This window comes from Strix aluco, chromosome 4 (genome assembly GCF_031877795.1).
Source record: "Strix aluco isolate bStrAlu1 chromosome 4, bStrAlu1.hap1, whole genome shotgun sequence".
In the NCBI taxonomy this organism is placed as follows: Eukaryota; Metazoa; Chordata; class Aves; order Strigiformes; family Strigidae; genus Strix; species Strix aluco.
In genome coordinates, this window is record NC_133934.1 from 106,146,199 (window position 1) to 106,173,488 (window position 27,290).

Below are 27,290 nucleotides of genomic sequence, written 5' to 3' on the forward strand. Positions count from 1 at the left end.
ATTGCTCTCAGGGTCTGTTGAAATTCCTCAACTGGATATGATGCCTGAGAAATATTTGCAGTTACTGACCCTTGACAACTGTATTTCAGATTTCAAATTCGATGTGCGCCTCTATGTTCTGGTTACATCCTACGATCCGCTTGTCATCTATCTCTACGAGGAGGGATTGGCCAGGTAGGGGAGGTTTCTTCTTTCTCAGTGTACCTGCACTTGGTGGTCCAGAAGTGTCTTGGCTTGCCTCTGTACTCCTGACACAATAGCAAATGAGGGACGTGCCAGTTAGCGTGATGAAGTATCATATATTTAAACTCTGAAGAACTCCCTATGTCCCATCAGTTTTCTTTATATAGAATACAGGATCTTTACTTGGGGGACTTTATTACATATGTAATAACTAAAGCAAGTTTTCAACTCTTAAGTGTTGAATGGCCACACACACCATCACTGGTATGTTCATTCTCAAGACCAGGTTCTTTAAACCTCTTTGGACTCTTTGTGCCCCTTCTCCATTCTCCAAGATGAAAGGAATCTAAACTTTCTCAATTTCTGTTTAATCATAATGACAAAAGCAGTTGGAGACCTGTTGTTGGCTGTGTTGGCCTTTGTTTTAATAATTTCAACTGCTCTTCTAAATTTTAGGTCAGTATTTGTATTTTCTACAGTATCAAATAAGTAGGTTTAGACTAGTTCACTGTTTTTACCCTGCAAGGTGTCAATTTTCTTTTCCATGTAAGTCATGAAAGATACTTAAGTGTTCCTCCTGGGAATCTTATCTACCAAAAAATACCTGTTGCTCTTCATCACAAAAGTTTAGCTAAATACCTGTCTATAGTAACGAATAATTTTGAAATAATTACCACTCTGAATTTCCAACAGACCAGAAACTTAACTGTAGTAGTGTTAGAGAAGAAAGCATCATAGGACTGTCTTCTGCAACAGTTTTAAGCAATGCTGAATCTGTTAGATAAGCACATCTGACATACCCAGAAAGAACATCTCCAGGGTTCAAGCCTGCATGGCTCTGACTTAGGCAGATACTCAATCCAATTTATCTTTATCCAAAGCAGATACTGAATCCAAAAGGATGTGTTAATAATGATCCCACAAGAAATATCCTCCTTTAAATTGATGACCAGATTCCCTTCAGGTGTGATGTGCCTCTGCCTGCAAAGATAATGTGAACAGATTGTTTCCCTAAAGGGAGGCAGGAAGGGGTAGCTCATCTTGGTCAGTATAAAATTTGACAACTATATTCACTTTAGAAAAGGAGCCTTAAACATGCCTGGCATGCAAGGCTTTTCTCTTGGGAATCAGCAATTAAATTTGTAGTTGCTAATATTGCATGTTATTGGAAAGTGAAGAGGGAAACAAGATCATTGATTGGGAATATATAAGTAGATTTCTAGGATGTTCTGAAAATGGGCAGTGCATAGCAGGCCTCCAAAATAGGATTTGAACCATCATTAATGTCTTAAAGGTAGTTCTGCTAATCTTACTGTAACAAAGGCGTTTATTTCTGGAAAAATCCGTCTGTGTAAGAGACAAGTGTTCTACTCTGGGGGCAAGCATGCCAGTTCCATGATAGATGGCATTTTTGTCTATGACAGCAGAGTAACATGTTTTGCTTGGGGGGAAGTGTATGTAGGGATGTGTATGCTATTTGTTTTTTTAACAATTCTGGTCATATTAGAGGTCTAGGGAAGGAAATGAAGAAGGAAACAAGTATATTCTTTTCACTGAAATACACTGGTCAGACAGTTCTAGTGAATCCCTTAAGATAAAATCATCAAATTATTTGGTAGGAAGGGTAGTCTGGAAGTTTTTAGTTCAACCTCCTTCTCAAGACAAGACCTTCTTCAAAGTTTGGGCAGCTGCTCTGTGGCCATATACCGTAAGATTTTGAGTATCTTCTAAGAATGAAGATTCCATTGTCTTTCCTGACCACCTGTCCAATGTTTGACTATTCTCACTGTGAATGTATGTGTTTTTTATATCTAATCAGAATTTCCCTTGTTGCAGTTTGATTGTTGCCTCTTGTCCTTCTGCTGTGCACCTTTGGGAAAAGTCTGTCTTTATAGCTATGCATTAAGGAGTTGAACACAGCAGTTAGATCTATTATTAGTCGTCTTACCTGCAGGCTAAACAGTCCTTTTCTCCTCGGCTTCTCCTTGTACATCATGTTTTTCAGCCCATTTAATAGCTCTCTGCCAAACTCGCACCACTTAGTCAATACTTCTACTTGTACTGGGGGCCTCATAACTGGACATGGTGTTCCAGATGTGCGTCCAGTGCTTGCTAAGCACTCACAAGTAAGAGGCACTAATCACTTCCCTCAACCTACTGGCTACACTCATGTTGATACAGCCCAGCATGTAGTTAGCCTTCATTGTTGCAAAGACAAACTGCTAATTCACGTTCAGCTTGTTGTCCACCAGGACTCCCTGTCGGTTCTGCAGAGCTGCTTTCTACCCACCCAGCCTGTACTGTTGATCAGGGTTATTCCTCCCAAGTGCAAGAGTTTTGCATTTGCTTTTGCTAAAGTTCATGAGACTTCTGTTAGCCGATTCCTCTACCTTTATAGGGGCCATCTGAGTGCTCAGGTCTTGAGCCATGCCATCCACTGCTCTCTCTTTGTCCCCAGAACCATTTATGTCATCCTAAAAGGCAATCAGGAGACATCAGATGTGATATGCTCTCAGAAAATTTGTGCTTGCTGTTCCCAATAATTGTTTTATCCTTCATGTGCCTGGAAATACCTTCCTGGAAGATAATAGTCTGGGAGCTCCTACTGGTAGCAAGACTGTAGATTACCTGGGTTATCCTAGGTAAAAGGTCTCTTGAAAGAGTGATCTGATTTCTTTGAATTTGTGAGCCAGTGTAATAACCTGGATGCTGGCTGTCTGAATTTCTTTGTTCTTTTGACATTCAGAGCTTGAAACAGTGTTGTAGTCAACCCTGAGCAAATAACTTAAGTTTTCTTTCTGGGTATCCATCCAGAAGCATCAGTCTCAACAATTCTGGACTCTCCATCTTGGTAAGATCCCATGTGGTAGTAATACTTGAAAATCACTTTTCAGTGTTCTGAAATCCTTAAGTCTTACACGTTTAAACTATTTGATAATCTAGAGCATGTGGTGTCCACATACATGACAAGTGAAAAATATGTACAGGACACCACGGTATTACTAATGGTAGTTATCCTTTCCTTCAAACTGTATCCCATCTTACAGCTCTCTCTGAGGTGTAGCTAGTATATGGAGACTCACTGTGGCACTAGGTATCTTAGTGCTGCTCTGTGATATGGTCAGCTGTACCAATACATCTGTGGGACTGGTGTAGAGGGAATAATGCAATGTTATCTCTGGGCCAAGGACAGTTCTGACTCTGGAGGGTAACTAGTTCTGTTACTGAACTTCAACTGCCCACTGAACAATTTCAGCTACGGCTAAAGGTATGTAGCAAGACTTGTAGTTGAATGCTTTCATTTGATAGGTAAAAATTTATTGCAACTGATATCTTTAACTACTCTTAAACTTTTCCCTTTTTCTGTGGCTGTAGAGTTGGTATGTTTGTGCAGAAAGTGCTGGCAAGCTCTCTGGAGGACAACACTCAAGCGTGGCAGAGATTGACAAACTTTAGGTGGGCTGTTCTGTATGACCTCCAGATGGCACTAGTGGTCCTTAGTTTTAGCGATTGGGATTTTTCCCATACCCTGGATTTGCAAATACAGTTGATGAGAGGTAAGGAACCTGGAGCTACTGGATTCTGGCTTCTGATTTAGGTTTTTTTTCCTTCCATTTAATAGTACGAGTTAAGCACTAGGAGAGACCCTTTATTGCCTTACACAGTGTAATGCTTTGGTTTAAAGCTGGGATAAAACTTTAGCTGTGTGGGGAGGAGGGAATGCTTTAACCTTTGGGAGTAGAAGCTGTTTTTTATTCTTTTCTTGAGGGAAAAAAAAAAACCCACACTGCTTAAAAGTGGAAGCAATTTGTAGCAGAGAACTAGGAGGTAAGATCAAGGCCTGTAATCAAAGGTGGTATTGAACCAATCTAAAGGGAAACACACAAGCATAATGAATGAACCTGGTTTTGGGACCTGCGCTAGTGCTTGCGGTGCACTATGGTGACTTCCATGTTTTGAGTTTGCTTTCTGAAGGTAGGTAGTCTCTGAAGTGTAGTCAAGGTGACCTCTTATGGGCTGTTCTCTTAATTCTTAATTTTCTTTTTCCCTTTTTCTTAGTCTGTCTGAAAGGTAATGTTCCCCTCCAGTGTTATGCTTTGCATATTCCAAGTAGAGTGCTTTCAGGATATCATAAGATGTAATGATATTTAAAAGGAACAGACTTGGTATAATACACATTTGTGGAAGTGCTGATGTTGAGTAGGTTCCTTTTGTAGCTATTTCCACCCCACTCCCTGTGGAATAAGCTGTATTTAGTAGGGACAGAGACTTAGGTCAGCAGGGTCAGGTATCAGACTTGTGGAGAGTTACTAGGAATGGTATTAGTGAATGTGCTCTATGTTTTCCTCTTTTGTTACAATACTACTTTTCTGGTCTTGCCTCCCTCAAACTCTACCAAACCTCGTCTTGCATATTTTGGGTCTGGTCCACCTCTAGAAGGAATGCTGCTAATAGGTTTGTTCAGGGATATTCAGTGATCTGTTTGGAAGGAGTGGGGTGGGGTTTTTTTTCCTCTTTCTTGAGGCTTGAAACAAGACTGAAGCTGTGCTTAAGGCATAAAGCAGCACTGGGTGACTTAAGATCCTTGTCTGTTGGATTGAAAAATGTGGTGTTGAACGCTTTTCTAGTGCATATTTAAAAAAAAAATAGACAAAGCGTGCTGCCATGCATCTGTTAAATTGGCAGTTATTTAGTAACTTGGTGTTGGAGAGGACAGTTATCATCTAGATTGGCCGTTTGTGATTCATAGCCTGGAGAACTGTAGCTGGGACCTTTGCATCAAAGGTATAGGTTTGGAGAATGAGATGGTCTTGGCAAGCTTGGTCCAGGTTTGCCTGAGGATGTAACTCAGTCAGCTGATCATATGTTAAAAATCTAGGTAGTTTTATTTATCTGAGACTTCCAAAATATGAGATGGAATATATTTATTGACATACTTTTTATATCCTAGTATGAATAAGAGGTGCATTGTTAATAAACTACAGTCTTAATTATAAACTTTGACATGCTTTTGAAGGTGACTCACCAAGCCCAGTTATGTGGCAGTCCCAAGGCTGTTCTTATGGCCAACTGTTGAATTGGTGGATCATGCTGGTTTTTGGAGGGGCATCCAGGCAAGGAGTGAATAACAAGCCTGACTTGTGTCTGAAGTACAGCTGAAGAGGACATGCAGCCAGGAATAGCTTGTGCTGTTTGTGAGCCTTCCTCATTTTGCTAACTAGGGATGCCTCTCTCTCTCCCCCATCTTACATTCTCTCCTGTGTACCTTTTTGTGGAGCGGAAGGGATCCTGGCGGACCTGTCTTGCTTGGTGCCTGCAGGCATAATGGGGACTTGAGGCATAGTGTGAGAAATTCATGGTGAAATGGCTTCTTGTTTTAGGGAGGCTTTTCTATAGCCTACTCTTTTGCCTGAACTACCAGGTTTAGGCAGCCAGGCAGCCTTATTTCTGAGCCTGAATGGATGGAAGGGCCCTAGCCCAGCAGGAATTTATTAATCAGATTTACACTGAATTTGAAAAATAGATTTTTTTTTCAAAAAAAAAAAAAAGGCAAAACTGAGCTGAAAACCAAATGTTCTTGCAAAGGGCCCAGGGAGCAGCAGCTGGGGGAGACTTTCCAGAGGGACACGACAGTTCCCGTAACGACAGGGTAGACAGCTGGGATTCACAGCAGCTGCCATCCTGCTGCCTGAGCTCACCCCCCTCAGTCTCGCGGTGCCCCCTCCTTCAGTAGCTTGGCTTCCTAATTAGTGCTGGCTCCACTGGGATATTTACCTTTTCTGTGCTGGATTCCTGTGGTTTCCAAAGAATTCAGGTGCTCGCTTGGAGCCAAGGAATTCACATTACCTCACAGGCTGTGCTTAGGCCCAAGCTGGCCACAGCAGCCCCTGTCCCCTGTGCAGTAACCCCTGCCTGGCAGGCCTCCGCTTCTTAGGAAGCGTAACTCACTTCTGCATGGACACCTGGGATCAGACTACAACCACTTCAGTAGACATCGCCTTGCACAGAAGATGTGGAGCAGTGTTTTTCACTAGACGTCCCCACTGGACTTTGGACCAGTGGAGAGTGCATCAAGCCAGGAGACTTTCTGCTGCTTCCCTGCTTTTTTAATTAAGATAAACAGGGTTTGAATTACTGAGGGGAAAGCTCTGTCTGTCTATTTATGTATGTCTTTTAATAGAAATTTACTCCATATACAGACACCTGTTACTTGATTTTAGACTATGTAGTTTTTACATTGAATTTTCTTCGTAAAATGGGGTAGTTAGGCCTCAGGCTGCTACTGTTTGAGGGTTGCAAGGAAGCCTACTATATATATTTTTATATATATGTAATATAAATATTTTTTATGTTTTTTACTATATATATTTAAGTCATGGCCTAGCAATGCCCTCTGTTAAATCTGGGTCCCATGGCAGGTAGCTAGACACTTGTCTCTGGTATAGGATGTGGCCCTTAGTTAGGGTCCTTGGGCAAAGGTTTCAGTTTGAACAACCTGCTCTTGTTGAGCTTCACCAAAACTGCTCCTTTGGTTGAAAGAGTTGTTGAAAAAAAGGAGTGGAAAAATGGCTCCTTGAGCAATATTTGTATATCTTGCAGTGATGTAGTTATAATATTGACATAGCATATCACTGTTCTTTGGTAAAAAGAAGTGTCTTGCTAGCTCCAGCAACCTGTCTTCTTGATGGCATATTTTAGGCAATTCTGACGGAAAGGTAGCTAAATACTAACTACCAAATTCATTTTTGATCTCTTCTGTAGACCCCTCCTCATCTTCCATGTTCTTCAAATTACTCCCCCCTGCCTCAACAGTCCTTTGAGTCTGTCTTTGGATAGCAGAGGGTGCTCTACCCAGGCATAGTGGGTCTCTGGCTATAACTACATGACCCTGCTGTTGCACTTGACAGATAGAGTCAGCATACTAAAGAATTGGAGAGGATGGGCAACTTCTGGTGACAGTCTACACAATGAGAAATTGTAAAATGTGAGAAACAGAGTAGAAAAGGTTCACCAAATTAAAGAGCGGCTGAGGTTGGAAGGGACCTCTGGAGGTCATCTGGTCCAACCCCCCTGCTCAAACAGGGCCACCTAGATGCAGTTGCCCAGGACCATGTCCAGATGGCTTTTGAATATCTCCAAGGAGGGAGACTACAACTTCTCTGGGCAACCTGTGCCAGTGCTCAGTCACCCTCATTGTGTTTCCTTATGCTCCATAGCATCCTCTTAATGGCAGCGTATAAGTTGAAAACTTGCAAATTTGTTATGGAAACATAAAAAAGGAAAACAAGTCTTTCTTTCCTGTCCCTGTAGACATCTGGTAAAACGTCTTCTGGATCTTGTTCTTTAACGTAGAACTGTTTGGATAATTTTATCCATCTTTAGTTAGAGAAACTCTGCCATCATAGAGATGTCACCAAAACTCCTTTTTATGTTTAGTAATTCCCTGACAAGCTTTGGCTTCTTTTCGTACTCAGTTGCTAACTGACATATCAGGTGGATGCTGTGGAAAATATGTTGCAGATGGGGGGACTGTGGTCTCAACTTCTGTTTTCTGTCCTCTACTGCAGGGGAACTGGGTCCCAGGTGGCATTTTGGAGTCCAGACCTTGATAGTGTTAAAAATGGAAATATCTGTAGTTCTCCTCTACCAGTTCTAGTCTGTTGAACAATTCCCTTAGGGTGCCTTTTTTCTTTTTGTCCTGATTTTAACAGCAGTTCGTGGGAACCATAAAGAGAATTGAATGGTGCAAACAAGTTTCTATGTGGCCTTAGTTCCCTAAACGTGGCAGCTAATAGTCTAACAGGGAAGCCAAAATGCATGGGGAGGGACAGGAAGAGAGAAAGTGACTCCAAGCATAAAATGAGGAGCATGCTTATAGAAACACTGCACTGGTCATTTCCAGGACATGTAGGCAGGAACTCTGTGTGCAGTCATGGAAAAGACTATCATAATGTGTGCTTTTTCTGTAGCACTTGTTTGAGAGAAAAGGGATTAACTATTCTTTCTTTCTTCCCACTCCAGGGTCTTTTCTCCTCCTCCTTTCCCAAGCCCTGGCTAGATGTCTCAAATAAGCATTCCAGAGCTGCCAAGTTTCATGCAAAAACCATGTAACATCTTATGTAAATATTTAATGATCTAGTTTACGTATTTCCAAAATGACTTGCATATGACAAACTTTACCTTGTGGTCAATTCATTTCCTGAAGTAATGCTGGGGATAAGGCAAAGAGCAGTGTACAACCCCTCGGGCAGTGTCCTGCCTGAATGTGTGACAGTGAAAGGGTAGATTGTTTGAGTTAAGGCAGTGTAGAGGTGTGGGTTAGGGCAAATAAAGGTTTGGTGTGGTGTGGATTTGGGGATTTCTAGAGGTAAGTGTGGGCTCTGTGACATGTTTTGTAGATTGGTAGGTCAACAGCGAAAAGTGCTGCATGTCACTTGTGGAGTAGGTGGAGCTTAAGCTTGCTTGTTAGGCATATAGTGAACTCTTACCAGATGAGAAGAGAGGGCAGTAATCTGTCAGTATCTGAATGCCAAAGGTGATTTTTAACAAGGTAAGTCTGAAGCATAACAGGGAGGCAGAGAGCTGGGATGCCTCTAGGTGATGTACTGTTTGTCTGGAGGTTGAGAGTACTTCTGGAGTCTGAAGGAATTAGTAAGGATTTCTCCCTTCATTTTCTGTTCCTGCTGCCCAGGCCACCTGCTGTCACCCTACTGCTTGCTTTTGATTGCTCTTTTCCCCTCTCCGATCCAAGAGAAAGTGCAGCCAGAGGGAAAGCAAATGTGCTGTTGTTGAAGGTGAGCTCTGTAGCAGTGTGTAGCTGCTGGTAAAGGGAACTGCTTGTTGCCTTCATCTGAGCTGGCCTGTGCCTGTGTGACTTGGCTGTGACCAGCTGAGATATGGGCAAGTGTGTCAGAATGAATGTACGAGTGTCACTTCTCTATTCGAAGTTTCAAATTCAGAAATGAAGGACATCTCCTGTCCTGCTGAGGAAAGAGAAGCTGCAGTGAAAGGGAGGGAGGCTGCCAGGCTGATTGCTGCTACTTCTGCTTGGGAGGCTGTATTGTTGGCAGCAGTTTGTGTGGAAACTGAACAGTGCATAGTCAACCTAGGTTTAACCTTTCCTATTTCCAGCTGTAGTTTTGGACTAGCAGCTTTTCCACAGTATTTCTATTTAGATGCTTTTGGAATCTAATCTCTTGTATATCATGTTAGTAGGTGTCCTTAATTTTCTTAACTTACCCATTCCCTCAGATTTTTAAAAGGACTAGATTCATTAGAAGGGGAGGATCTTTGACAGAATGACAAGTCTTACAGGGAAATGCTTTGTAAGAATTCAAAGCCTTGTGGATCCAGTTGTTGAACCATTCAGAGTACACAAACTTAACCACCAGCAATACACAGCAGTGTTAAGTGTGTTTGGTCTCTGCATTGCAAAGCCTATGGAGTAGTCCAGAACTTGGACAGGATCAGATAGACAACAGCAGGGGAAAATAAGAGTTGCTTGAAGCAGAGCAAGAAAGAGGTGGTGTTAGTGAGAGCAGAAGATAGCGTTTTGAAGAGTTTCACTTGATGAAATAGTCTCCTTTGGCTGAAGATGTGCCTCCGCATGTGGACAGTCCAGCCTCCAGTTAAGAGTACTCTTGGATTCCTGGCTGATTGCAGGCTCCCACATAGCAGCATCCACGAGTAATGCTTTGGCTAGGAAACAGTCCTATCCTGGCAGATGGTGACCTGGCCTCAGTTATTTGTGCCTTCATCACTCTTTGGCTGGATTATAGCAATATGAGATACCTGGGCATGAAGCCTTTAGTGCTTAGGAAAACAGCTCATGCAGAATGTTGCAGCATGTGCTTGTGGTAAATTGTGTTACTGGGAAAACATCAGGCTCGCCCTTTATTTTCCGTGCCATCTTACCATATAGTTCTAAATCGCTTGTAGGATCTTGGCCCTTATCTTTTAAATGACAAATATTCTATTCTTAGAAGTGGCCTGAAATTGGAAAAGAGGGGGGCCTGGAATGAAATTGGAAAAGAGCGGGGACCTCAAAAAGAAATCATCCTCTGAAAGATTGTAAGATTTCTCAAGAGTTTATTCTAATCTCAGGTTAATTTCACATAGAAAATTTTACAAGCATTGAAGTTTTCCTACTTTCTACTCTTACTGTAAGGCCTGTTCCTATGACCTTAGTGTCTCTAAAAGTAACCAGTAAATTTCTGTCGAAGCAAGACATGTTCTGCAGCCTGCAAGTCTCTTGTCTTTCCAGGAGAGAACAAGTGTGCTGGATGAGTAGCCTTGTTACTACAGTGGAAGAAAGATACAGTGAAAGTATAGTATGAAAAACTGTAGAACTATAGAGTACGGAAGGTAATTGTAACTTGTATTTCAGTGGTAGTAACGCTCTTCCATCCCAAGCAAGTGTGAAACACAGTGTAAGGGGTGTGAGCTATTGCCAGCATTGTACTTGTGATCTGTCACCATTCGAACATCCAGAGGCTATTGATAGAGGCTCTAGAAATAACTTGAATTTTCCATTTGCAGACTTGCACTTAGCATAAGGCTGGTAAGGCTGTCAAACCAGCTCTTGGAGAATGTATTAAGCTGGCATTTGATTCTGTTGTTTAAAGCGTGGGGTTTTTTGATAGTAGATTTGAGTCAGTGTTTTGCATTTTTTTGGATGCATTGCTGAACTGGCCCATGATATCCCTTAAGATGACAGCATCCTAGTAGAAGAGAAAGTTTATGTAAAGAGATATCTAAAACACATTGAAATCCCTTCTGAATAATCATTTCCCATGGAAATGTAAATTCTGTGGGCATGGAGCTCAGACCACTTAATAATTAAGAATGGTCTCTGTAGAAGGAAGCTAATGCAAGCATTTACAAGGTAAAGAAATACTGTTGCTTAGAAGTATTGTCTACATCTGCCAGGGCTTCATATCTTCATATTTCTGATTATGTGCATAACAAAAAAAAATAAGAAGCTGCTAAACATGGTGAACCTAATCACTCTCAAAGTATCGAAGGAACCATGTGAAATAGCTTGTTGGTTGTGTTCAGTATCTTCCAGGATCTGGCTGTAAGCATATCAACAAATACTTTCAGTATGCTGCCAATAAATGATTGTTAAGGTGGAGATGATGAAATCATAATTAAGAACAAAATATATGATGGGGCTGTTGTCACTATTTTCAAAACAGAAGAGCTAAATACAGGAAACTTACAGTTAAACTGAAAAGAAATTAAAATACTTTAAACTGTGGAAATATGTGGAAAGAGGTTCCAAACTTCAAAAGTCTTTTCTGTTGCCAGCTGCTCTGACTTCATATGTAGTTAAAGCTCAGAAAAATATGGTGCAAAATATATTTCACTTTTTTTAACCTTGCTGCTTAGAGTTAGTTATATCATGGAGGTGTTTGTTTTTTTTCCTGCTCCTACCTGTGTATTGAAGGATAGATTTGATCTGATAAGCATCTTCATGGATTTGCTGGTATAGTTCTTGTGGAGAGAGAGATATTTCTCAAAATGGCTACCAAGTGAGGGCAGCAGTGGCTTCATTTTCAGTGAGAAATGAGATTTTTTTTTTTTTTGGCAGTTCTTTCTAAAGGAAGGATTTTTTTGGTGTAACTTGTTAGATGTCCTTGTATAGTTCAGCTTCTTCTCAACTATGGAAAATAACAGGAGAAGGATGAAGAGAGATGACTATTAATAAAACAAATTGGGGATGAATCCTTTTCTGGACAGTAACTTCATTGCACAGCCAGATGCTCTAAATTCCCCTCCCTCTCTCCCTCTTCCATTTTTCTTGAGCACTGCCTCCCTTTTCCTGCTTTGAGGCTTCACCCAAATCTACTCTCCTTTTCTTGCAACTAACCCTGCTCCCCTTGGTACTTTCTTTCCCTCTTATCAGGGCTGCTTAGGATAGCTTCTTAGGATTCCCTTTTACCCTTTCTTACTCACCTTTATCTCTTTCAAGACGTTGGCATCTTAAGCTATAGGAGGATGGTCAGAGTGAAGAAGGTGTTTTTTTCTCTTGTTGATTTTGTTTTGTTTTTTTGAACTAGAACATGCTTGCTGTTATGAGCTGTGATGGTTAGCAGTGGCTTATACTGGTCATTCTGCCAACCAGATGCCCTGTATTCTGCCCTCAATATTCTTTTTTTTTCTCCAAAGTCTGAGGCCTAAACTGTATATTGAAACAGGAATTGATTACATGCAGAATAAGAAAATGATTGCAATTGGACTAGATGATCATTGTAGGTCCCTTCCAACTGGAAATTTTCTATTATATTATATTTAACTTGATGGCATGCCCTTGTCAGTATGTAGGATTTTGCAAATATCGCTACAATTAGTATTATCCTCTGCTTAATGTTTGATTTATTTTTAAGTTTGTTTGTGGCCTGTTCCTAAAATGGAGGCACTGCTCTCTTTCTGTCCTGACTCTGCATCCTAACACTCTCTTTTGTAATGTCTGAAAGAGGGTGTACCTGCATCTGACTGAAAGTTAATTGGTATCTTTCTATATTTGCTCAAGTGGCTGTTGAGTCAGATTTGTGAAGTGATCTGACTTGCCTGTGGCTATGTAATTTGTGGAGCAGATCAAGTAGAGTGGCTGGAGTGTGCAACCGAGCAGGTGATGAGCTTTCAGCTGCAGTGCATCCTTAGGCTCACAAAGGCTGATCATGCAACCACACCTTTAGAAAGCAACTTTTGCACAAGATGTAATTTTAAACACTGTAAATTGGCATGGCTGTCAAGAGAAACAGTTCTGCACTCTTCCTGGCTGCTGTTCCCATTCTCATGTTGTCACTTTTCTTTCCTGGCACAGGTATGTGGTCAGTTCCTCTCTGGCTGCAGAGTGCAAAATAGAATGGAGGGATAGCATGGGCAACTGTACTAGCAGTTGGTTGCAGGAAGCTCCTTCCCCTCCCAGAGGAGCTTATATTGTTTCAGCGTTCATTCAACCTCTTCTTAAAGAGGCGTGTTCTTGATAAGATTAGTTTAAATTGCTTCAGTGCATTTTGTGCTGTATTCCTGTGCTTATTCAGGGGCTTTTCTGTACCCATGCAGTGAACTGATCTGATTTGATAAATAGCTTAGCAAAAAAGGCTGGGTTTAGACAGCTTGCTGTGCAGGACAGATACTCTTGTGCTGGTATTGTGCAGGTAAAATGAAGGTGGATAGCTGAGGAAAGAGAGTAGGGATAGTTTAAGCCTGTGTAGCCACTGGAGGGGGGGAAAAAATAAAAATCTTATCAAGTTACAACTTTGTAGCTGGATCACAGGGAGCTGATCTACCTTTGTCCTTTTGCACTATTCTCCCCCTGTCAGATCCTGTTTCCTCTGCTTCCCCCACAACACAACACAAAAAAAATCTCAAACACCTTACAAACCAAAATCCTGGGCTCTGTTTCAGTGGGATCTATTCTATGATTCATTTCAATGCAGAACATCTGTGATGGTGGTGTATGGTTAAGGGAGTGGTGATGGGGTACTGGTTACTGTACAGGAGGTTACCACCATTTCCATAATAAACAGGCTGATTTAACTGTGGTATTGTTGGCTGTAACAGAGTTCATATGGAGACTAGATAAGCTTGTAGCAGTGTCTTGCTCCTGATTGCAATCTTCCCTACAATCCCTTTCCTTGTACATGGCTAGGTGATGTCTTTGAGATATGGAAGGGCCACATAGTCCCTGAGAATGACAGCACCCTGGAGCAGATGCTGCCTTGTTGAACAAATTGGTCTGGCCTGCAGATTGTACCTGGTTTCCTGGATGCCTCTTGAGAAATAGGATTGGCAGTTGTAGGCTGTGTAGTTAGTGTTGGTAGAAATCTGTTCCCACCCTCAGCCTTTCTCAAGGCATCCTTGGAGTACATAATAACTGAGCTGTGCTTGTATGAGACTTCAGGAAATACTGACTGTGGTATGCGTGTGTAGTATGATTGCTCTGAATGTGTGCATTTCCCAGGACCAGTGGATCTTACATATTCATGGTAGGTCCTATTGTAAAACTGAGGGCACTGTGATGCTGACTGTCTGCAGTAAAGTGGCCTGTTTGGCCAGAATGCCCTGGGACCACAGATTTAAGTAGTCAAGAACAAAATGTGCCTAGTGTGATGTGTACACTATTAGGCTGTGATAACTCCCAGGAGAACAAATGGAGCTCCCTGCTCTAAGACACTGAAAAAGAGACTAAATGCACCTGGATATGGCCCTTGAGAATAATGACATTTGATGACATCTCACTAGTGCATTCTCTCCCTGGCTGTTGTTGTTGAGTGGTCTGTGTAGTAGGTCATATTTAGCAAGCATGTCACTTGTTCAAGAAATACTGTGAATCTTTATCCCTCTTTACAGGTTTGCAACAGTGAGATATGACCAGGCATCCAAGAACATTAAAAACCAGTTCATGCATCTGACCAACTACAGTGTCAACAAGAAGAGTGGAGATTATGTCAGGTACTTGGCTAGAAAATGGAACTTGATCTCTAGAGGTTGGGTCAATTTGCCTAAGTTGGTCTAAGGCTGGTTGAAGTCCATAGAGGTAGGGCAGTGTCAACTTGCTTCTTTCATTTATTTTTAGCTGTGATGATCCTGAAGTAGAGGATTATGGAAACAAGTGGAGCATGAGTGCAATGCTGAGGTACTTAAAACAAGAGGGGAGAGACACTGCAGGTCAGTACAAATCTTGTTCTTTTATTCCTTTGTTGGATCTTAATCATCTCACTAGTGCAAATCCTAAGAAGTCAGGGAAGAGCCCCAGTGAGTCCCATTTAGCACCAGAGCAGGGTGGAGGGAAGCATTGTTCCTTACAGCTTACTCGCTAGAGCTGTGCGTTTATTCTCTGTCCCAAGAGATGAGTCCTATCCCCAGAGATGAGGTGTACCCCTTTCCTTTTGCAAATAATATTCTGAGACTTTCTCAGGGTGTGTTTCTTAATATTGTACCTACATTTCCCGTTTCTTAAGGTCATTCCATTCCTTCTAAAAGCTTCCCTCCCTCTACTGCTCCCATGGCCTGTTCAGTCTGATGAGTGACCAACCTCTGGAGAACTGTGCCAGTTTGAATGACTCTTGGATGTGGTGTCATCTTTCCATGGCTCAGGTTTTTGCTGGGTGTTTTCATTTCAGTCTGTGTTTCATATAAAATAGCTCCCTCTTCCACACCTTTGCCAGGTCTGCTGGGAGTAAATGTATCTGCAGAGCAGAATCCAGGTATATCCTTTAAAGGATAAATTACCTGTGATACTGAGGCATCAGTAACACTACTGAGAGCAGCTATGCCCATGTTGCAAGTGTTGCCAGGGAACACTTAGATGTTGGAGGAAGGGGTTTGAATCTGGCTTTCAGATGAAAGTAGACTTTTCCCATCATATGCGTGCATGGCTGTTCAGTCATTTGCACCATACATTTTCACTAAGCTCTGTACACGTATTTATATTAATACATTTCCACACCCCACTCCAACCTAAAATATAAAACATGCACTCTTAATTATTAAGTAAACTGCTGAGCAATGCAAGCAGGTTTCTCTGACTAGCCATTAAAAGGCTTCTTGCACCTTTCTCTGATGCATCTGGTTCTGGTCATAGGGAGGCAGAATGCTGACTGGAAAGTGCTGGCCATGTCTGGACTGGCAAGATTTTTGTGCTCTGGGGTGTTTATGTGCACTGAGACATTCCCATGCTGTGTTGCTTCCACTTAGTCGTCTTCTGGCACAGAAATTCACATCTGAATTTGCTTGCATGCTCCTCTGTAATTATTCAGGTCCCTGCATGTCATCCTCTAACATGAGAAATAGTAATCGTAGGCCTCAATCGAACTCTCTAGTCAAGTGGTTTGTACTAGATGTTCTTTGGGACAGGGATTACCAAACATCTGTGTGGGTTTGCTGGAGGTCTTCTGTGTTTGCTTGTGCTCCCTTTGAGGGCTGGGGAAGACTGTCCTATCATCCCTACTAACTTTTCAGACTAGGACTGCAGCGTTTCTTCATTCCTTCCTCCTCTCACTTCTCACACTTGCTTGTCCTTGAAAAGAGAAATTAAGTGTGGTGTTCTTTCTATTGCATGACTCATCCCAAGCACAGTGTAGAATCCAGGTCTACATCTGATGTGCATCTTTTCTTGCCTTTTGCTCCCTCTGTCAGCTCAGATTCCTGTTCCTGAGCTCTCTTTACAGGCTCATAGAGGAGCTGGAGAGAGCTTCTGTACTGAAACTGCAGATTATCTATAGGTCAGCAGGACTGGGAGCTATCACCAGTCATATAATTTTGAAATGATTTGTGAATCATGGTATGGGAACAGCTGCTTTAGAGGAAGGTGCAATATCACAGAACAGTTATCTCATAAAAGTCCACATGGAAAATTTTCGTACCTCAGTGGCTATGGCTTATTCTCTGTAGTTTAGGGCCTTATCTCACTAACCCACTCTTGTTTAATCCTTCCTAATACTCTGAGTGGGCGGTGATCAGACTCCAGCTGACTTGTGCTGATGTGCTTGCCACATGTTTCTGCTTACTTGCACTGTACATATACTCACTTTTATCATACTCATTTCTGAGTATTTTTGCACTAGGATACTTAACGCATGTATCTATATACTTAGGCTTGCATGGATTTCCAAACGTCATTGCTTTGTCATCCATAGTCTCTCAGGTGCTTTGATTCACAGAGGCATCTGTCCATATGCATATTCTCATGTGTTTCTAGATAGTGTGCTACTTCACGATCTACTCTTTCCTTTTTTTTTTTTTCTCCTCCCTTCCTTGCAGCACTGATGGCCAATGTGGAGGACCTGATTATCAAGACTGTAGTTTCTGCTGAGCTGACCATTGCCACAGCTTGTAAAACTTTTCTTTCACATCGTGGCAGCTGCTTTGGTAAGGCACTGGGGGCATCTTTGTTGATTGGATCTTGAGTACTGTTTGAAACTTCCAGCTTTCTGATGCTATGGAGAAACGTGCATTCTCTATTGCAAGGAAGCTGGATACTGGTTTGGTTTTTTGGGTTTTTTTGTTTGTTTGTTTGTTTTTACTTCAGTATAGGCCTCTGTGAGGGCAGGGGATGTTGAATCACAGTTGCCCCTGTGCCAGTGTTGGTCATCAGATTCTCATGGTAGAAAATGGGATCATGAAAAGGGACTTGAAAGGGAGCTGGGGGAAGTGCTGGAAAGTTGAAGCTACTGACCCACTAGTGCCCTTGCAAAGGATGGTTGTGAATAGTTAAACATACATTTAGAGCATTTAATATTTTCTGTTGAGCCATCTAGCCCAATGTAGTTCTGAATTATTGTCCTACATGCATCTGAGGACTAGGGAGGGATGTGTAATGCAGTGCCTAGAATGATGGTGGTGGTGAATGCTTCTGGGCTTGTGCTTGTGTGAGAGTACCACATGGTGGCGTCAAAGCCTATTTCTGGCAGAAGCTGGATGCAGAACTATGTGCTGGCAAAGGGATTTGAGAACTCACTGGCAGCAGATGCTGGGACGAGGTCCAGAAAGCAGCGGCTGGTACCACAGTGTGCCTTCTCCCGCTTTCCAGTGGCTGCTTCCCAACCTTCCCTAAAGAGGCCTCCTCCTGCTCTTAGCTGCCCTTTTCTCATGTGGATACATGCATGAAGATGGAGCCTTGGGGCAGGGGAAATGGGTCTAGAATTAGTCTCAGTCAGTGCTTAAACCAAAGACCAAGCTTGATTTAAGCTATCCTGTGTTTAGGTATTGGGACTTATATTTAAACTAGCTGTGACAGGTAAATCCATTTGTGCGGTCCTTGCATTGCACTTGGATATTGACAATTCTGTAGCTTTCAACACTCTTAACATAAATGCTGTCATCTTTTGGATATGTGGGGGTGATGAGACAGTCAGGAATCAAGGGGGAGCCATGGCTGATATGTTGTTTAGTTACCTGCCGAACTAGCTACCTCTCTGCACCTAGCTTCTCCTGACTCACTGATGCCTTTGTTCAAAGTTGGAGAACCTTGGCATACATGGGAATTTGAGTTAGATAATAGTTGTAGTGAAGTGACAGTTTATCAGCTACTCCAGAAATATCAACAACTGGATTAAAAAAAAAAGAACACCAAAAATCTTTAACTGCCTCTTTTTTTTGCTTCTCCCTTTTCCTCCCTCAGTTGTGTCTCTAGATTCCTCTGAGCTGTGTATGTGGAAACTAATGTTCCTCATGTACTTTCTGCTGGGCCTGGCTCTGAGGTTATCCCACTTCCTGCTGCCTCCCCAGGGCTGCACTAACCACCCTCTTAGATGCTCCCCCACAAATAAACTGTTTTGTTCCATTTATTTCAGCGTAAACATAAATTAAGAGCTTCCCAGGAAAGAGGGCTTAAGTAGGAGCCATACTGCTTCCCTAGGGAGCCTGAGGCATTTCCAGAACTCAGTACTTTCTGCCACCTTCCCCCACAATTAAGTGGTGGTCATTGTCCCAAGGATTTGAACTGCCCTTTTTATGCTGTATGGCTCATTCTTCATCCTTGTGTCTTATTTCTGATGCTCTTTGGTTGTGCCACTTTTAACCCTGTTGTACAAAAGACAGTTTTTCTAGCTGGAAGTGTTCAGAATGACTGAGTTCATAGCTGCTAACGTGAGGGAGAAAACTGGGAATGAAGATTCCAAGGCAGCATGCAGAGGCTCCCAAAGAGCCTTTTTTTTCATTCTGAGCTGTGAACGATGAAGCTGCATGTGTGTCCCGAGAAAGACTGATCATTTGAAAAGTATCTCAGACTTCAGAAACCTGTATCTGAGATTCAGATACAGAGGTAGGCCTTGTCTGGAAAGCTTCTAGAAAAATATGTCTAAATTAATGTGTATTCTACTCTAGTCTTTGTAGTGTTGTTCTAGAGAATTACTCCAGCACAATTACCACCTTCTGGCTAGACATTAAATCACAGATACTGCTTTAAAGCCAGTATGTAAAGATGCCATTTTGAATCTGACAAAGGTTGTCCTTAGAGTCCTTTGGCTACCATCAGATTCAGGAGCCCTGTACCTTTCATGGCAGGTCTTTTGATGATTCAGTGTGCCAAGGTAGGTTTTGTAATATAACTGTATCTTCATAATTTAACAAAACTGTGAGCTGAACCTGAAGGGTAAAATGAGTTCAAGGGATAGGTCTTCTAGTGATAGCTCCTGTAGGAGTAAGGATCTATCCCTGCACTATTTTCCTTATTTGTCACTTCATAGCTCTAAATGGTACCTAACAGATTGTTGATGATTTAGCATCCAGAGCTCAGCTGAAAGAGTCAGAATCCCTGCTGCTGCAGAACTTGCTTTCTGGTTTCTTTAGGAAGTTGTTCTCAGCTTGATAGCACCAGTTTTTTCGTAGGGTGGTGGGGCAGACCTAGGAAGAATTAACTCTTTCAAAAACAGCCGTAAAGAAATGACGAGCATTGTTAATTTATCATCGGTGGATTTGTGTTAATCCTGGCTTTTCCTTCCATCGTCTACTGCCATTGGTTTTTGTAGTGACATTAAGGTAAAGACCTAAGGTAAAGCAGATAGATGAGAACATGGAAGTGAGGAACATCAGGTTATTTTTGTCTTCTAGTTTGCTTGGGGTTAAGGTTATTGGCGTTTAAGAGCTTTAAATCAGAAGAACTTGGGCTAATGAAGTCAGGAAATATGCTCTTTCTCTCCTTCACCTCACGTACCCATGTATCTATGGAGTCAGCTGGCTTTTATTTTGATCTACCTGCTACTACATTTTCTTAATTTGGCCACCCAAGTTTGTTGAAGAACGGGTAGCAGTATATCTACTCTTCTGTTCCTCAGTGACATAAGGGAAGTGATGTCCAAAGGTGGTTATTGGGATGTTAATCTCTTAGTTTACTATGATCTCACACACTGAGTTGAACTTCCTTCTTCATGGGTGACAGTTTATTTACCCTGTAAGATTAGGATTATAAAGGCAGCCCAGTTTGCACCACAACTCCTGTTCTTTGATGTTAGCCTTGAAGGTGGCTGTATTAGCTTTTCTGACTTCAGAGTAGAAGGATGGTTCTGAGTTTGATTTTGGTATAGATGATAAACCCAACTGTAATCTTCTCTTCACCAAAGAAAGTAGTGGTTTATGTAGAAGGAGGGCAACCGAGATGGTGGAAGGTCTTGAGGGCAAGACTTACAAGGAGTGGTTGAGGTCACTTGGCTTGTTCAGCTTGGAGAAGAGAAGGCTGAGAGGTGACCTCATCGCAGTCTATAACTTCCTCAAGGGAGGCAGCGGAGAGGGTGGTGCTGATCTCTCTCTGGTGACCAGTGATAGGACACGAGGAAATGGAATGAAGCTGTGTCAGGGAAGTTCAGATAGGACATTAGGAAAAGGTTCTTTAATGAGAGGGTGGTCAGTCACTGGAACAGGATCCTCAAGTAAGTGGTCATGACACCAACCCTGACAGAGTTCAAAGAGCATCTGGATGATGCTCTTAGTCATGTGATTTAGTTTTAGGTAGTCCTGTGAGGAGAAGAGAGTTGGACTCGATGATCCTTATGGGTCCCTTGCAACTCGAGGTGTTCTGTGTAGGCACCCTGAAACTAATCCAGTTCTGAAGACTTATAGGGAATGTGACTAAGTGTCCTTCAGACTTCAGTAGAAGGAAAAAGTGTTGAGAAGTCATCTTACAAGTGGTGGACTTTCTCTGGTTACCTATTGTGGAGAAAGTGCTTCTAAGTAAGGTAATTACACATTTGGCCAAGCTAGTATGACAAACTCTGGCAGGTGCAGGCTGCATCTTATGAAGTAGACAAAAACACCAACATGTGGAATAATTCTGTCCCCTCTTGTTGGATTCTTTGCTGTAATAACACTGAGAGATAAAGCCTTTCTCTGTTAAAATAGAGTTCTCTAAAAAAGGGAGTTAAGCTGTATTACTTGGAATGGAAGGCAAATTCTCGCACAAGACTACAGCATCAGTACTTTCCACAAAGCCATTGATGTCCAGAGTAGAGGCTTCTATTCTACTCGATACGACACAGTGTGGCCTTTTGCTTATCAAAGCCTAAACTGTTATGCTGGCCTTCTGTAGAGTAACAGGAATGATTCGGCACCTGACTGTCATAGTCCCCAAGGTGTAGATTTGTTCATGTCCCCATAGCTGTTAAGATGTGCTCTACCAGAGTTGAAGCAGCTGCTTGTAGCACAGTTACCTTTTCCAACTGAAGCTCCTTGATACATGTTGTCTACAAGCATGGTCTGCAGGATACCTTTATATAAAACACAGAAAAAGTAGGAAGGAAGAATGGAAGACTTGAATTTCAGTGGCACAGGTGTAGTTCCCTGCATTCGGAATGTCTGTAAATATGCTTCTGGTTGAGGCAATCCCAAGCACAAATACAGGCAACGAGTGGATTGAGAGCAGCCGTGCGGAGAAGGACTTGTGTTAGTGGATGGAAAACTGACTATGACCCATCAATGTGCGCTTGCAGCCCAGAAAGCCAACCGTGTCCTGAACTGCATCAAGAGAAGTGTGACCAGCAGGTCAAGGGAGGTGATTCTCCCCCTCTACTCCGCTTTCCAGGTGAGACCCCACCTGCAGTGCTGTGTCCAGCTCTGGGGCCCCCAACATAAGGAGGACATGGACCTGCTCGAGGGGGTCCAGAGGAGGCCACGATCAGGGGGCTGGCGCACCTCCCTTATGAGGACAGTCTGAGAGAGTTGGGGTTGTTCAGCCTGGAGAAGAGGAGGCTCTGGGGAGACCTTATAGCGGCCTTTCAGTACCTAAAGGGGACCTACAGGAAAGATGGGGAGGGACCCCTTATCAGGGAGTGTAGTGACAGGACAAGGGGTAATGGTTTTAAACTGAAAGAGGGTAGATTTAGATTAGACACCAGGAGGAAATTCTTCACTGTGAGTGTGTGGAGGCACTGGAACAGGTGTCCCAGAGAAGCTGTGGACGTCCCCTCCCTGAAAGTGTTCAAGGCTGGGTTGGATGGGGCTTTGAGCAACCTGGTTTAGTGGAAGGTGTCCCTGCCCACGTTGGAACTAGATGATCTTTAAGGTCCCTTCCAACCCAAACCATGCTGTGATTCTATGAAAATGAGATGATTGTTTTTTATTGCAAAAGCAGAAGAGTTGCATACTGTGCAGCTTTTTTTCAGTGTATATGTGTCCCTTCATAACCTCAGGTTGCCTCCGTTCAATTCCAGAACATGTACTTTGCAGTAAAGCATCTTCATTTTCCCCAGTGAACAAGCTGAAAACAAAGACCAGAATTACAGCGACCCTCTAGGAGTTGAGTTCATTCTATGCAAAATCATGAAAACATTGTTTGTGCTACCAGGCTATCACTTGTGACTTAGTTTCTAGACTTACAGAGAATAGCAAATTCTTTGGGGATATTTTCTAAAAGGGAGTGCCAGTGCAGTCTTTGACAGCATTATAAGCCAAACTTGGAATACATGATAGTTTACCAGAACCAAAAAGCTTGAGACCATGTCTCTAGCCTTCCTCTTAGTCTTAAATAATGACATTGGCAAAAAAAAAAATCTCTGCCTGAACTGTTGCTGTTAGACTTCAGTCTGAAGCTAGCCCTTCTCTTGGGAGGATGGGAAGCTCCGTCAGCAGTGACTTCTCTGTGGGGGTTAGATGGGAGAGGCAGGCTGTTTCTGCTGAGTCTTGGTGACAGGACCTCCTGATATAACTCCAATCTCTTTAGCAAACTGCAAGGGTGAAATGTTTGTGGATTGTAGTAGCAAGAGGAGGGGAGCAAGGGAAGGCGCTGTGGAAATCTGATATCTTAGTTCTGTTCTTCCCTTAATAGTGGTGCGAGGTGGGTTGTCGTAAACCTACCATTGCCACAGTCTGAGGCATGTGTTTCTCTTTCAGTCATTCTGTTTTCTTTGCCATTTCCCTCTGCAGAGAGACTAGTCTTGCTTAAGTTGGTAATTGCAGAGGATATACCGATCTTGCTATGCTCATGTGACTCTAAATCCCAGTGCTGTCTGTGTATTTATTTTTACAAATGACGGAGGAGTTTCACAGTAGAACGGATACTTCTTCTGTGTTTAATCTAGGTAGTGCATTTTCCAAATGTGGAAGAGGGCCAAGGAGATATTTCTAGGATAGTTGAAATCACAGGTAATTTATCTTCTGTCTGTGCCCTAGTATCCCAGGCAGACTTGAGAACCCCTTTGTGCTAAGCCTTATGTGGGAACTTGTGAGGCTTGATTCTGTTGCCAGAACATGGGTATTGCATAGCTCCTGATGCCCTGAGGTAGCAGAGACATCTGTCAAGGGCTTGTATATATGACCTAGAATGCATGACACTTGGGGCATTATGGAGCAGCAGTGGTGTTCCTAGGAGGACCCTAAGGCATTGCAGATGGCATCAGATGTCTGTGTTTAACAATGGAACTGGGTCAACAGGGATACCCTGAAGAGCTTAGTGTCCTAATAAACAAGGCAGACACAAGGGAAAGGAGTGTAAAGCACCAGCAGCATGGTCAGGGATAGCTCAGGTCAAGAGATTTACCATATGTTTTTCTAAAAGTGGGTGGAGTGAGTAACTGGGTGGGATAGAGGGACGTTTAAAGAGCCCTAGGTCTAGAAGGGAGAAAGGCGTGGGAGAGGAGGACAAAGTCAGAGGAGCCAAAATACTAGCAAAGGTCCTTTGAGGGGCAGAGGAAAGGAATGGCCAGCAGCAAAAGAAGCAGCAGCTAGTCAAAACAAAATGCTCTGCTTCCTGACTGGGGTTGGGAGGTTGCAGACCAGCAGCTGCCACAGACCCACTCATTGCTCCTCTGCCTCAGGCATGAGTTGCCTGTCCACTGGAGTTTGCTATGCCATGAAGAGTCACAGGTCTTCACCAAACCTGAGTTTGTATTTTGAAATAATGTATTAAAATCACCAGAAGTTTCTCCTGGTCAAAATGCTTTGCTAATGTTTACGCTTATAATCCCCATCTCCTCCTTTTCCCTCTGCTACAGCCTTTCCCATCTGGGGAGCAAGAGAGACAAATGTAGATTCAGCCTCATTTCTTTGGAGTGAACCAACTCCTTAACTCTCTGCTGTTTTGCTTCCCACTCAATGTCTGGCTATACAGTCTAGGAAAGTGAGCAGGCAATACTCACTCTGCTGCCATTTCCTCCCCTTCCAAGTCCGCCCCACAGCTTATTAACTTGCCATTATAACCTACATGAGCTTTCGCACAGCTGTCTGCATAGGAAGATCTTGTCAAGCAGTCCAGCTCCCTGGAGCCAGCATCAACGTCAGGCAGGCGACAAAAGGCCAAGGCCAGAATTCAAGGAAAGCAGCATGGCAAAGAAATTCTCCTGCTTTCACTCCAGGCACTAGGGAACTGGTTGATTCCATGGAAATCCTTCTTCTCTGCCAATACCCTGTTCTGCGGTGCTTTGAAAAAACGTGCATAAATTGCCCTGATGATCATTATCTGTATTTCTTAATGCTGGAGGAGGGAATTGCATTAATGCCAACTTCTGATTTACAGTTGTCTTTGTGTAGCATCCTTTGAACTCTTTCCAAACTAGAGAGAACGTGTGTATAGAGTGAAATAGTAAAATCAGTATTGGAACGGGAAGCTGGCTTCAATCTGACCTGTGTAGAGCAGAACACATCTAGCAGATGTAATATGTTATGGATGTTTTAGAAACTAAGAAAAAGTATTTCTATGGAGGTTTGCTACAAAGTGGCAAGCTGTCAATAAGATAAAGAGTTATGGGAGGTTGTCCATGTAGATGGAGCTGCTGAGGAGAAGACTCTTGTATTCCCATGGGGATACTGCAGAAAAACATACAGTAATAATTGAAAAGAAGCTGATGCTTGAAAGAAACAAGATTTTATATAGCTGACTGTAACAATGAATATAGGGATTGAAAAGTGAAAAGGAGAACAAAGTTCTATTGTTTCCAGGATCCAATGGAAGAAGTAGATTGGACCTGCTGCACTTGTGTCAATTCTAAGTAGAAGCAAGTAGTAGAGTTCTGCATGAACTGCAGTTTGTGGTCAGCAAAAGAGTTTATTTTTCTATATAATACTTTCCTAAGACTCAATTTCTGCTTCCCTCGTTCCCCCACAAACTTATATTTAATCTTGATTCTGAGGAAGTGAAATTTCCCACTTCTGGAATGATATTATTTGTTCAGCCCTAGAGAGTTCACTGGATTTAACATAAATTATATAAATAGAAATGACCTGATAGAGACTAATGTTGGACCTTACCTGAATGTTTAAAGGTGCAGTAAGGTAAATTTACAGTGTCCACTGTGTTTTCAGAGCTGTATGGTTTTGATGTCCTTATTGATGACACTCTCAAGCCCTGGCTGTTGGAAGTGAACCTATCCCCATCACTGGCCTGGTAAGTGATTCTTAGTTTAATATGAGTCTGGGATTGTTGCTAGAGATGGTTGTCCTTGAAACTTGTGGTCCTAGGAGGGCATGATTTCATGATTCCTGCAGAGTATTTGTTCTACTGCTAATTGACAGAGAGGATAGTCCTTTGCTTTTCCCTTTGCATAAACAAACTTATTGCAGCAATAGTTTTTGAAAGAACCCGGTTGGGATTCCATTTTCTTTTTAATTATTTCTCCTCCACAGTCCGTCATCATTGTTAACACTTCATAATCTCCCATCATAGATGAATTTTGAAACACTCCAGACTATTGTGTGGGGTTTCAATCTTCTTGGCTGAGTAGAAACTTTTAAGATTTTGGAGTCCAAGCAGAGTTCAGGCATAATGCTTGACTTGAGTATGTAGATGTATGCTTGGGCTCAAATTTTTGGTCTAGTACTCTCTTTAGCTAAAATCTAAAGAGTGAGTGTTGTCTTGGCCATTATGCTGATCCTCATACTCTAATGAAACTTGAGGATTTATTTTTGTAGATCTCCAACTATATGTGTTTTCTGGACTACCGTTTAATTTTACAGGAGCACAGATGCACAATACACTCAGTACTGTAAATAATATTTTGGTTATGACGGTATAAATAAGCTTTAAGTTAAATGTTCCTGGAATAGCCGTATCTGACTTCCCCCCCCCCCCCCCCCCCTTTATCCTGCATAGATGTTTTTTCACACACTGTTCATAACCCTAGCTCCCACAGTACCCATTTTGTTTCCAGGTGCAACTCAAATGTTTCCACAACATTTAATTTCCTGGTTTGGTGGTTTGTGCTCATATACATAGACCCTGAATTATTTGCATCTTTTACTACTTAAAACTCTAACTCGCATCTGCATCCTTTGCTCCACTTTGTTATGATTGCCATTTTCTTTGTCCAAACTGTTGGCATCTATCACTGTATTGTAGAACATGGCTGATTTCTCTGCTCCCAAGGAATCAAACTTTGTCTGATCTGAACAGTATTCATTGATTTTTCCACTGGATAAAATTATGGATGCTTCCCATCTGTCCCCACTGTCTGATATCTTCATATCTATCACTTTCCCTAATCATTTGTTCCCATCCGTTAAACTAACCCATCTGATTTTAAGATTTTATGTGGAAGAGTCATAGGTAATTACGGTTTTTAAGAATTCTGTGACAGCAACCTCTATCTGTTCCATGAAATGTAGCATAGATACATTCAAAGAAAATGTTTCTAGCCAAGCAGAGCTAAAATAAGGCCATAGGTTGCTGCATTAGAAGACTGAAGCTGTGAAAAAGGATAAACAGAAACGGATTAACCTGTTGCTGTTCTGTTTTTATCTATGTGTGTGAAAATCACCTAGTTTTCCTCCCATGCTGATCATGTCTGTGTTAAGGACCAATACAAAGAAACTATATTGGAAGACGTCTTGGATATTGATGCATTCCCCTCATTAAATGCCAGACAAATAATTTCTCTTGTCTTCTGTTGCATGTGGGGATAGTGATGCTCCTTTGGACCTGAAGATCAAAGCTAGCATGCTCTCGGATATGTTCAGTCTTGTAGGTGAGTGTAACAAAAAGCTCCTTCAGTCTTTCCCTCATTTAAAACCTGTAAGAGGTAGGTTTATGAGCTGCATGTTATTAGATGAGTATGATAGAGGAGAACTCTGTTTAAGGAGAGCAACTGTATTTAGCACTGGGAAGTTATATGTGGACACTTCAGCTTCAGAATAATCTGGCTGTCTGTGATGCTTAGGTGGTATTAAGAGTCCCT

At 42.2% G+C, this 27,290-nt stretch overlaps 1 protein-coding gene across 10 annotated transcripts in view; it reads left to right on the top strand.

Moving 5' to 3' along the window:
* The window catches only part of TTLL5 (tubulin tyrosine ligase like 5), a 136,599-nt gene that overhangs the window by 9,935 nt on the left and 99,374 nt on the right, over positions 1-27,290 (top strand). For 9 of the 10 annotated variants that reach the window (XR_012623305.1, XM_074824767.1, XM_074824772.1 and 6 more), the window contains exons 9-14: positions 90-174; positions 14,545-14,646; positions 14,771-14,862; positions 16,957-17,064; positions 25,423-25,504; positions 27,019-27,080. Coding sequence is in view for 9 of the 10 variants with exons in the window: in XM_074824767.1 (XP_074680868.1) it covers positions 90-174; positions 14,545-14,646; positions 14,771-14,862; positions 16,957-17,064; positions 25,423-25,504; positions 27,019-27,080 (531 nt within the window). In the remaining variant the exon portion in view is untranslated. The remainder of the gene's footprint in view (positions 1-89; positions 175-14,544; positions 14,647-14,770; positions 14,863-16,956; positions 17,065-25,422; positions 25,505-27,018; positions 27,081-27,290) is intronic. The other variant, XM_074824771.1, reaches the window with a different exon arrangement.